The following is a 13,190-nucleotide window of genomic DNA, read 5'->3' as shown; positions in this document are numbered from 1 at the left end:
GTTAGAATTGCTAATGACAATCAATGTAAGGATCAAACTGAGCCTACACAGAAAAGACTAGCGTCAAAATGCAGTTAGAATGTTTAACTTACGTCCGTTGCACACCACCCTTCTACTGGCCGTAACACAGTTCTTTGCTATCCAGGTACCTCTGTATTTTGCAAATAAGCCAGTAACAAGAGCAGTACAATTCACATTCATATCTCTTGGGTGACGATGCCCGCTGCTAAAAAATGCTGAAGAAAGAAAGGTAATTTGAGCTTGTCATAATTAACATCGATTCCAGAAACAAATATACTTCTTACTATTAACTTTATAACAAATAACAAACAAGTTCTCGTAAACTCGAAAGCTCCGACGAAGGCAGTAAAGTATATTGGCCCTAGCGGCCGCCCATTCGAAAAAGATATTATTAATCAGCCAAGTGATTATAGTGACCCTAACGGCCGCCCATACAATAATAATATATTAATTTATCAATCAGCAGAGTAGGCCTACTCATAAAGCTCCTCATAGGAGCTAAAAAGATATTATGTTTTTTTCAAATCATAGTACACAAAAATAATAATACAAACTTGTTTCTATCTCTTTCTATTTTACGTATGTATACGTATACGTATGTATTTTAGCTTTTGTTTATCAATTTTGTATCTTTACTTCCCAGTCTCTTATTATATGTTTTCTTTGACTTTAGCCGAAATTTAATAATGATATAATAATTTGTAAGACTTATATATCGCTTCCTCCACATTATCAACACTGGTCACAAAGTCCATCTCATATAATTTTTGTAATAACAAATATTTATATAGCGTCAATTCAAAAATTTATCAAAGGTAGCTAGGTGGGGAAATAAAACAAGTTAACTTTTAGTCTGTTGTCTTATGTCATATTTTTTAACTTTGTACATTTTTTGAGTAGATTCTTTGCACACATGTCTAAATAAAAAATCACTGATTAGGAAAAAATGGCTGCCAGTTTTTTTTATTCACTTCTAGGGCCTCCATTTTGAATTTCAAAATGGCCGCTGCCGAAAATTAGTTTTGAACAAAACAAAATTGCAAATAAATCATCGTTATTCATTTATATATCATACAACAGTCATTTTATTTTATCTGATATCACATATTGGGATCAGTGATGCATTGGGAAAAAATAAGAGCACAAAAAATAACCCCCTCCCAGAAATCTTGCTCCCCCACACACCTGAATATTCTTTTGCAAAAAAAAAGTTATTCTCAAGTATTCACAAAATCGCCACATATCACCATATTTTGCCATCTGAATCTCCATAACTTAATCACTGAACACTGACACTTAACCTTCTCCCCTTAATTCCACCTGCCCCACCACCCTGTCCCGGGCCAGGCCCCTCCCCAAACTTCTTTGAGAATTAAAAAATGGAGATAAAAGAGAAAAGGTATATTCAAATTTAGGCCTAAGACGGTGAGTGCCATTTCCGGTCGTCTAGTTGCCATAGCCACAACATTTTGTTCCTCGGTTTCCACAATGTTGGACAGGGGCAGATTTAGGGAGGGGAACGTCCCCCCTATTTTGCCACTGTCGTCTTTTTTTGTTAACAGTGAAAATACAAATTCGCATACAAATACTAAGTGTAACAGCATGTACTGAACATCAATCATGCCATTACTAGACATATATTTTTATAATAATAATAATAATAATAATAATAATTTAGGCCTATATGAAATTGTGCAGCAGCAGCGCTATAGTAGTGGCATGCCTTTGGTTTGGTTCTGGTGTGAAAAAATTACTTCGTAAAGTTAGGAGTATATCGGAGTGAAAAGAAAGGTCTACCAGTTTGCAATGTTGAGATGTTCCAATACTTGACAGACCTTTCCTTCTTGAGATCTGTAATGGACAGTGTAGTAGACCAACTGAATGGTGTTAACATATATTGCCTAAGTTGAAGTTGCACTTAATACTTTCCATAATGTCACTTTGTCCTCAGCAAACCAAAAACTCTCAGTCTGATCTGATCCTCCAGTTAAGAATTGCTTCGTCAACAAGGGGACACAAGATTAGGTACTACGATATTTTAAAATCATACTGGATCATATCCTAACAGTTCTTCAACAAAACAATACAATGGTTATTAAGACACAGTCTCATGTAAACCCTATTAAGGTTAGCAGGGACTGAATGGGATGAATGTTACAACAGTCTGAACATCACCAGCAGTGCTTGTAGCATGCAGTACTCTGGTGCATGTTGTACACTGCTCCATGGAGTCACAGTTTGATTCACAAGAAAGTTAACCTTGTTCTGAAAAATGAAATAAGATTTGTAATAGTTGCCGATGAGAAAACCAGTTAAAAACATTCGAGCTCGCAAATAAAAACAGTAAATCATGGCAGTTTAAATCTTCCACCTACATCTTTCAAGAAACAGATAATTCCAATTCATTATGCTACAAAAGCTCTGTTACAGCACCCCGAACCAACCAACTTTGGTCGTAGACTGATGGTCCAAGCAATTAACTTTGTACATTTAGCAGTTTGTTGACTGCCTTTTCAGTAAACCAAAAGGTTGTAAACTTGGAAAAAAAGACTTGGGTTAACTTCAACAGACTTGGTGCAGAATCCAAACAAAAGCGTGAAGAGCCATGGAACAAATCATCAAACAACATAAATGAGAGGAGGCCCCTGGTTTGTAGATTAAGAGCATCAGCTGCCAAAGAAGATCTCCCATGATGAATCCAAAATCAAACTAAACGAAAATTGAGTTTTATCACAGCAATTCACATGAACGATGCTGCTGTTTCCCATAAACTTTCCATTTGGTGGGAAAAAAGTAATTACAAAGATGCTCCACTGATGCCAGGTAGATGTACCATTTACCTTTAGAAAAAAAACAGCGTTATCACCTCTCGCATGACAGTAGCTATCTGCTCCATTTGTACAATGTAAATTTAGTCAGCTGGTACATAGCCATATTTTTTGGATGGAGACAACATTTCCGAATTTGTATCACTGACTGCATTGGATTGAAAATTATAGCCTTTTAGGTTTTTTGAACATTTGAGTAGTCATCAATAATAGATGACAGTTTATCTCCAATTATATATCCTTTATACAATTTGTGTATACAGTACATGAATTTATCTCCCTTTATATATATTGTGTATACATATAATACATAGGACTATATGAATATGCAAGTATATGCAAGTGATAAACAGATGAGGGTGATTAATAATTATCTGTCTTACTTGCTGTACACCAAGAACCAGTGGCGGATCCAAGAATTTGAAATAGAGGGAACCTGGAGAGGGACTTTTTCACAGCTGGAGGGTTTATACTACCTCAGCCCCACCATGCTTGGGCTGAGGTAAGAAAATTTATGATTATGGCACCTCTAGATGGCCGGAAATGGCACTCGTATACTCAACATTGTAGTCGAATTTTCTTTCGTCTTATTTTTCTTAAATTTAAATTTGGCAAATTTAGAGGGGCTCAGGCCGGCTGAGGCCCCCCTTGAATCCGCCTATGAATAAATAGTGCTATTCAACTACCGTATGCATGCGAAAAGGAACGTGAACGATCAGCTGCTTTAATTTAATTGCCAAACGGTGTATCGTTCAAAATTTATATATATATAATCTGTCTCTTATACACATCTAGATGTGTATAAGAGACAGGTCTACAGGAGCTCGTGCTTCGTACAGGTCATTTCATTAATAGAAAAAGCCTTTTTATTGGAGAAAGCGTACCTGTCGTTAGCCATATTAGCCTAGGTCAATCCTGCTAACTCCAACTTTATAAAATTGATTACACGATTGAAAAAATAATCTTATTATTGTAGTAGTGACACTATGTCCACGTTGTAATTATTGTTATTTATTCAGTAACGTTATTATATATATTACATTTAAATTTAATGTATTGTTTAAGTATGAAGTAATAATAGTAATAGGCCTAGCCATAGCCGAGGCATAGTCTATAGCCTTGGCGGAGGAAATGAAATACAAACAAATGCTTCTATAATATCATAATGCGAACAATTAATAAATTACCATCAAACACAATCTGATTCGTGTGTGCTCTGTCACGGTACCATTTAGATGTTTTATGCGAGTAGTGATATCTTAACAGATTCTCAGAGTTTTGCGAGTGATCGACCTCAAGGAAATTTTGAACAAAATCGTTTTCCTCTTGGCTATCGATTGTCAGTAAGTTGGAATTTATTTTGTTGCATAACTCTTCACCTTCTTCATAATAGTGTGACCTGGTTGTGTAAATGAATCTCTTTGTATTGAAGTAATGCCATTCAAGTCCTGAAATATATCAATGATCAATGAAAATGATATATGGAATAATAATAATTATAATAATAATAATAATAATAATAATAATAATAATAATAATAATAATAATATATAATAATAATATAAATAATAATAAAATAACTTTGTAAAAAGTCGATGCGCTCGATCCGCTGGTTGCTGTATTATAGAGGTGTGCATACTAGCAATTATAAATAGCAGTGTACGGTAGTAGTAAATGTGCACGTATTAAGTGTAACGTTAATCGAATGTATGTGGTTCAAATCTCCCTCTTGTTTTGCTATTTTTTACTTTTTTTTTGTTTTTTGTTTTTGAATTTTTTTTTAAATTAATTTGTTATTTTTATAATTTGTACATTTGGGACAGCAAATTTTGAGATATACAGTCGGAGTATAATATGGATATCTTAAAACCCGCATTTTACGCGAAATAAGGCCTAGCATAATCTTCAGGTGGCAAGCCCAGCAGTCCGGCTTACAGGCCTTCAAGGCTGCTTCCCTGTCTGCCGGCCAGAACTTGACACAAGGTCGGTAATGTCTGCGGTGTAGAGAATAATTGGTGATCCGCTTCACTAAGCGGATCACCTCTTGTTCTTGTCAGAGATCTTTTTTTATTCTAGCTTTTTCCACATTTCTTGTTCGCACGATATCTCAAAATTGCCTCGAGCTAAGCACATAGCAGCTTCAAGGAACATTTGGCTTTTCAATATGACCAGTCATATACGCGTAATTTGGCGTTTTTACATTTTCAATCATATCATCCTAACCAATTGCCATTTCGAAATCATATTTAGTGACCTTAAACGTCAGGTGAAAGTTGAATTTCATGTACTTAAATTTTACCCACGCGCGTCAGAACGCGCGTACGTGTGCGTCGAAATTATAAAATGCTTGAATTCACCTTTTGACTAAATTAGAGCACGTTTCAGGTCATTCTGAGCATTTCAATATTTTTCAAATTTTTGGCGCCGCGCCCACATTTTTAGGCGTGCAGCGCGAACTGAAGCTGGAAATTTCGTTTTTATTTTAGCTGTTTTGGATTTCTGACACTGTATTCACATATTTCCATTCTTTTTCAGTCATTTTAGGGCCAAAAACAATGCCGTACGCGCGCATCAAACATACTATTGTGCGTGTTTTTGTCGACATACACTGATATCATAACGTGCGCGAAAGCGTACTTTAATTTTTTTATATTTATTTTATATATTTATTTATAACGTCATAATTGTTATACTCAATTGAACTTATCTTGCTTATCTTGATCAATCGTCTCCCACCTTTAAGTATGTTTTAGCTGAGACAGTTTGCTTTCGCAATGTGTCATTTATTTTTCACTTTGATAACGTCATCATGTCAAAATGAGTGTTTTTCTGACCCCTTCCTCTTTCTTTCTTCATTTTTTTTCAGAACCCCAGAGAGAGGACGGCGGGCTTGATATTGTCATGCACTGTTTGAAAATCCTGGGAGTTTCCCATAATTCATACATTTTAAGCGCCGAGAGATGTCTTTTGCCTGACAAGCGGACCACCTGGCTCGTCCTTAGTGACGAGTTAAAATCTAGTTAATAATCAAAGTTCATCTATAATTATCGTCAGGTTTCTAAATTGCACGTTCGTAATCACTACTCTCCTTGTCAAAATTGGGAAGGTTGAACCTGGTGTAACTCTGCGGATTTTGTTGCGATCAATTGTGTAGGAGCGGCTATCCTTATGTTGTAGCGATTGCTGTATCGCAGTGTAGCGACTGTATGGAAACCAGGCTTAATTGAAGCTGGGCGCACACCGCGCGGCATTTTGCGAGACTGCTGCGACGTCACAACGACAACGATCTTTTTCAACGAGCATTCTTTCAGACTGCAACCACCAACGGTCATTAAAATCACCTTGCATCGGCAAACGCGATGAGCAGTCTAGGCACAAACAAATTCTTTCACCGACAGTCGCACACTGTGTTCTTAGTCAAGACCGCAGGCTTCCCCGGGGCCGTGAAGCGATGTGATATTTTCTTTAAATATCTAAAGCTGGAGTAACACGGACAAATTAGTACAGACATTTTGGTTAAGTTTTTTCATTTTGACAGGAGTATGTTGACACTTGATATTCCCTATCCACACTATTAAATTTTTGATAAATAACTTGTTACCTCATAGAAATTTCAGGGACAATATAAAAGAGGGTATACTGGTACTGGATCTATTCTTGTGCAGTTATCTACCCTTTCCCAATGGTCTATGCTTTCTATGTGATTGGCTGATGATTTTCAGATGTCCTCAAAATCTGAAGGCAAATAAAACATGTGCTATACCTTCCAGCACTTTTTCACTCACTGTGGATATTCAAGAGGACCACAGGTTAAAGCAAAGGTCGCAGTAAAATCACAGACTTGTGGCTCAAACCAGATACCACCCATTAATCTTTTTTGCTCTGGATATTTGAAGACAAAAATTGACCGTGTGACGCCAACTTTATTCTCTCCAACTGAATTTACACGTAAGCAGAGTGCAGTGAAAAAGTGTAATATAGGCGATCGGTACTCTACCTATCTTATTTCGGAGAAAAGGAATCGTTTTTCAAAGTCGGGGTGGGGGGGGGGCACTATAGTAAGATGAATAGCAATATGACTCCAGGCGGATGTGGGATCGAATTTAGGGGATGGGGTCAACATTTTTCCCAAAAAGGAAATGGGGTCCGAAGACCCTCCCCAGGAAGATTTTGATTCCTAGATGGTGAGAAATGACGTTTCTCGACTTTCGAGCTGGGTGTCTTTTAATGAATTTTAAGTTCTTCATTCAAAATTCAAGGTTTTTTCCCCTCTTGAAAACAGTCAGGTAAATTTCTCATTCCTTTACATTAAATGGGCCTGTTATGTGTGTATACATACTGTAGATAAAAACGTTGATTAGTTGCATACATGTTATTTTTTTTCAATGAATCGATAAACCACAAAAAGAAAAGGGGTGTGGGTGTGTTCTCCCTCGGGGAAATTTAAATTCTTAGAAGGGAAATAACCTTTTTCGATTTCTAAAGTGTCTTTTAATGACTTTTAAGTTCTTCAAAATTCAATGTTTTCCCCTGTTGAAAACGATTCTATGAAACAATTAACCCAAAGAGAAAGGGAAAATGAGCTTTCCTGACTTCTGAAATGGATTTTAATAACTTCACTTTTAAGTTCCTAAAAATTAAAGGTTTTACCCTCTTTAAAACGGTCAGGTAAGTTTTTCTCATTCTTATTACAGTAAATTATAGGCATTATGTGTGTATACATATATAAACAAAATTGAGTAATTGCATACGTATTTTTTTTTTTACATGAATCGGTAAATCCCAAAAAGAAAGGGGGTCCGGGGGTTCTCCCCGGAAAGTTTTTATTCCTAGATGGCGGGAAATGAGCTTTCCTTACTTCTGAGGCGTCTTTTAATGAGTTTTAAGTTCTTTAAAATTAAAGGTTTTCACTCCTTGAAAACGGTCAGGTAAATTTTTGTCATTCTTATTACAGTAAATATACCAATTATGTGTGTACCGGTATTACACATACGTTGCATACCTATTATTTTTTTTCATGAATCGATGAACCCAAAAAATAAAGGTGGGGGGGGGGGAGTCGGTGGTCCTCCCACGAGAAAATTTTGATTCCTATATGGGGGGAAATGAGCTTTCCCGACTACTAATTTTCTTACTGTTAAAAAAAGAAAAATTTAACTTACAGGTCATGGAAAGGTAGGTCTAGAATTTTTTATTTTATTTTATTTTTTTTTTCAGGACCCCTGACCACAAATCCGCCAATGTGAATTGCGATTAAATGTAACTCGGTCGAGGACTTGATAAACACTTTTTTCCCCTCCCTCTCCTCCTTCTTCCCTCTTTCTTTTCTTGCATTTGTTTCTGAGCATCTCTATAGATATTTTATATTTTCGGCCAAATAATGAGGGGGTGGGGCACCCGGCCCCACGGTTTCGCCGGCCATGTCGATGATTAAAATGTTTCTGTGTGTCGTCAATCAAACTCGTAAATGTACCTTTTTCACATATATATAAAGTGTTATAGGAGCATTGAATAACCTTCCATGAGCCATCTCTGAAGTCAAGTACCGCGCATGCCTTATTTTCATCTGATAACGTTGTGTCTGCTGAAAAATCTAAAAACAAAAACATAATCTCGTTATTTAAGATAATTGTACTGGACCATAGAGCAATATTAACGGTAGGAGGGCCGTTGCAGTAGCATGAATATTATTAGGCATTTTTCGTTTTGACTACGCGGCCAGTCTACTACAAACTAATGGAGCGTGACGGCAACGCCAAGACTCTGTTCGCGTAGTAGACCAAGAGCTGTTTTCGGTTTTTTTAAGGCGACTACGACGACGTAGCACACACGTAGGCCTACGGAGGGGAGTTAGTCGACCATAGTTTTATTACCAGAGAACAATGTTCCCTTGTTTTATATTTGAAAAAGGAAATGTGAAAAAAAAACTTTAGCCAAATACTGTATACACAATAAAAAGTTTCCAGTAAACACTGAGTGATGTTTCGCTGTTGGCTAGGATCTAGGCCTACCTAGGCTAGGCCAGCCTAGCCTAGGCCCTAGGTGTCAAAAGAGTCGTTACCGGGAGAAGAGGGGTGCCAGGCCTGCTCAGGCAATTTGCCAAATGCAACGATGATGTACAAATAAATAACCATTTTAAACAGAGGTATTTTAATTTATATAGCAAGGCTTGATCCACGATATCAAGGGCGGATGCCCTAGCTAACGGCACCAGATAATGTGTTTTCTCCTACCCGAAATCCACCCTGACAAGGCTAGGCTAGCCTAGGCCTAAGGCTCTTTTTTCACTATCCCCTGATTTACCTAAATTTATGTTGTGACTATTCATTCCTCATTTATTGCATGTGTATAAATAGGCCTTTATATAAAACATTTAATTACTTACTTGTTTTAATAATTAATTCATTATAAACGAACAATGGTCGATCGCGGATGCGATGAAAATTGCAACCCCCAACAAAAAAGTTACCAGCAGTTTGCTAAACAATCCAGTGATCTGATTGGTCAATATTTAGGGTAGTCGCCACTACGCCAAATTCAAAAATTGGGGTTGTCGCGGAAGCTGTCACAACGCCGATTTTGCCAGTAAGGTTTGTGAGCATGCGCAGATGTCTGTTACGCTCTATTAGTTCGTAGTAGACTGGGCGCGTAGTCAAAACGAAAAATGCCTATTATGTATTTGAGTAGAGAAAGGGATTTGGATTAGGCGGAGATATACTATCTATTGATTGCTCTTGTTATTACTATTATTATTATTATTATTATTATTATTATTATTATTATTATTATAAATAATAATAATAATAATAAGAATAATAATAATAATAATTATTATTATTAAATTGTTTACTACTGCGATTTTATAGTTTTTTTTCCATGATTATGACGTCATTTAATTTGATTTGTGAAAGTATTCTTATAAACTATAAATCGTTATCGATTCCTGCTAGTGTGGAAACAATAGCCTTTTTAGCTTTTTTATCCTTAATCATTATCATCATTAGTGTAAACAGGCATTTACACAAAAAAAAAATTCCATAACTGTGCAATATTTTTAAAATTAAGGTTTTATTGTAATAGTCGCAAGCAAAAAAAAAAAAAAATCGAGGATAACACGTACTTGAGTAAGAGGATTTTTCCGATGAATCAATCCATGACCACGACGTCAGACTCTTAGTTTTCCTGTAGTATCCAATAAATGCAATTAACTTCTGTTTTAGCTGTATTTGTCTATTGAAGGATGCACCAGCTTCAGTTAATTTATCGTTTTCTTCATCGTCACTAATAACGGCGAGGGACGCGCCATAGGATAAGCAGACCCTCGCTGATTCCGTAAAGCTGCGTCTTTCCGCTGTAATAATGTACATTTTGTCTCCAACAATGAACCAATTTCGTGGACTGAGAAGAGCTGTAAATAGTAACACCAAAATAATTTTACTGTACAATAAACAATCAACAAAAAAACTAAAAATTACTTCACAATTAGTTTGAAATTAACCTTGCCCTCCTAATAATCCAAATTGTGATTTGCACAGCATATGCGCCTATAAGTACAGACAGATAATTGTTAGATTATTCAACTAATTATGGATCAAATACATATTTACATTATTTTTTAAAATTTAATTTTCGCCAAAACGTCGCAGACACAGATCCACCACTTACAGCAAGGTTAACAAACGACAAGACGGAACAAACACACATAGCATAATGAATTTAACTATAATCACGCCTAAAACGCTACGACGGACTGTAGACAAATTAGAATTAAATATATCAATAAATGGATTGGCCTTAACTAAATTGTTATATGAGGAACTTAATCTACTAAGAAACCCGATTTTCAAAATATGACTAATAAAAGGAACATAAAGTACATAATTATTTCTTAAATTACGAATAGGAAAACTAAGGCCAAAGTTAGATACTAATTCACAATCAAAGGTAGAGTTTTCTTTCTGTGTTGAGGACTCCAATGGAATTTAGTTTACTTGTAAACTTTCTTGGGTATATTCCTCAGTTCATTCAGTTGATATTTTTCTTTGTACATTTTATCTGTTTGTGCGCTTTTTTGTATGTTTGTTTTTATCTCTCTGAATGAACTGAATATCAGACATTGTAAAATATTTCTCATATCAATAATTTAAGCTTACATGATTTTACCTTTAGACATTTGATAATTTTTACAACAAAACAAAATATTCTATTTTGTTAAGTACTGCAAGAACAAAAATTTAACCTTTGTTTATCTGATTACCGACATCGCTAGTATTCGGATAGGATGAATCATCATTGTTTGCATCTTGATAGTAGCTCAAAAATGTTGTATCAGCCTATTAACTGTTTTATGTGGAGTCAAAATGCAGTTGTAACATGGTTCTTACATTGCTAATCCGATAATCAACCAATGATAAGAGAAACGTTTCTTTCTCAATATTTAGTAGAAACACACCCTAGGAGCCAGCAAACCCTACTAGGTAGGCCTACCCAACTTATACTCCTGGGTGAAGAGTGTCCTACTTAAGGATACAAGCAAAATGCACAGCAAAGGATTGTAGCCCCCATCTCTAGTTTAAGAAACTAAACGGTTCCCACTGCACCAAGCTACAATAATACACGTCCACTTAACTGTGTGTACTTGTAGTAGTGGTATCAAATAAGAAATTGCAAATTTGTAAGTTATGTAGAGTGTGCAAAGTGATCAATCTATTAATTATTCAATACCTATGTTGTTAACTGTATCACAAAAACAACTACAATAAAAAAAACTTAAAATTATACAATTCTCTAAAACCATAAGCATTTATATTTCTATTATTGTAAATTAGTACAAAATGAACACACTTCCTATGAAACCATTATTCAGGATGAGTCAATCTTGACAGATTTGCTAGATAAAGCAAGACAACATTACTGCAGAAGGAATACTAATCTACAAAGCTGTACAACATTTGACTGTCAACAATGCACATTTTACCACATAAACAATTTTTAGGCTCCACTAGTAACTACTGTATGTCATCAAATTGGTAATTCATTTGGTATAAACCAAATCAAGATTTTGATATTTAGTTATTTAGTTAAGATCCTTTAATTGTAATTGTTTTATTGTGTAGTTAATTGATTGAAATATTTGTATAATTTATTTAGATTATTTATATTAGATTATATGGACCCCAATGGAAATAAGCCCACAACTTTCTTGAGTCATCCAGGAAACTATTGAATTTACATATTTAAGTGTTGTCTTCATATGTATTTAAGTGATTTTCCAAATAAATTCAAATCAAATCAAATGGATTCAAAATACAAAGTGTGAGCGAAAGAATAAATTATTTTTATTTTTATTATTACTATTATCATTATTATTACTTTATTAATTACTATATCTTCACTTACCATAACTTAATGTAATTTAATAATTTGTTAATATCACTTAATTTGATTAAATTGCCCTTGTTATTTATTTACCTTTCTGAAGAATTTTATATTCTATTTTTTCATGTGTGAAATAAAATAAAATGAGATAAAATGGAAAAAAAAAAAAAAAAAAAAGTGATATGGAAATAATGGCTCCTTAGCTTCTGTTTTCTATAGTGTTCTCAAAACTTTTATATAATGGCATGCAATCTATAATTTATGTCCCAGCTAACAATATTACATTATAAGAACGTTATAATAATATTACAGTTTGGTGTTGAAAACACTATTTTGTAGAACCATATATATATACTTCGAACCTAATTTCACGTCATACAGAAATATTGGAAATTTTGCTTTCATTTCATTTCATTTTATTCATATATCAACGGTACATAGCTGAATTGCATGACATTTACAGTACGATTGTTAAAAATAAGCCTTAAACAACGACAATGTTTACAAACTTTTTGATTAAAATAATTAAAACTAGAGGGCACTCAGAGAGTGCACATATTTCCGCCCACATCATAATTCTTCTCCGTATAAATTTCCCCGCATTTTGTCCCCATTAAAAAAAAATAATTGAAAAAAAAAAATAGACTCCTTGGGATTTGAACTTCTAACCATTACACCAAACTATTTTCATTTAAATCACTTTGAAATTAATGGTTATATCTTTGTTTACACTTTACCAGCAAGCCCATATTAGTACACTTCACACATGTCTATATGGCAAACGGTTATACAAGGTTTTCAATCATTGTGTCCTTGACCTTTCACCCTGACCCTTAAAAATTCAGTCATTTCCAGATCTTTGGTATAGGCACATTGTGGCCAAGTTTGAAAAATTTCTGATAAAATCTGTTTCAAAAAATAATTTTTTGTTGATTGTGACCTTGATTTTCAACACTTACCGTT

General features: G+C 34.8%; 1 protein-coding gene across 1 annotated transcript; it reads right to left on the bottom strand.

Annotated features, from left to right (window-relative positions):
* Positions 1-92: 92 nt before the first annotated feature.
* Positions 93-10,257, bottom strand: LOC117121028 (C-type mannose receptor 2-like; the record flags this gene model as incomplete). Its single annotated transcript, XM_033266127.1, has 4 exons — positions 93-236; positions 4,037-4,297; positions 8,323-8,442; positions 9,970-10,257. Coding segments are annotated over 4 exons (813 nt in total), but the record flags the coding sequence as incomplete, so codon positions are not given.
* Between the last annotated feature and the right edge of the window lie 2,933 nt (positions 10,258-13,190).

The sequence above is a fragment of the Anneissia japonica genome, unplaced genomic scaffold (assembly GCF_011630105.1).
Source record: "Anneissia japonica isolate Jap-2015-1 unplaced genomic scaffold, ASM1163010v1 scaffold53530_len15952_cov182, whole genome shotgun sequence".
Taxonomy (NCBI): Eukaryota; Metazoa; Echinodermata; class Crinoidea; order Comatulida; family Comatulidae; genus Anneissia; species Anneissia japonica.
The sequence above is the reverse complement of the archived record's forward strand: the minus strand, read 5'-3'. Positions and strand labels throughout refer to the sequence as shown.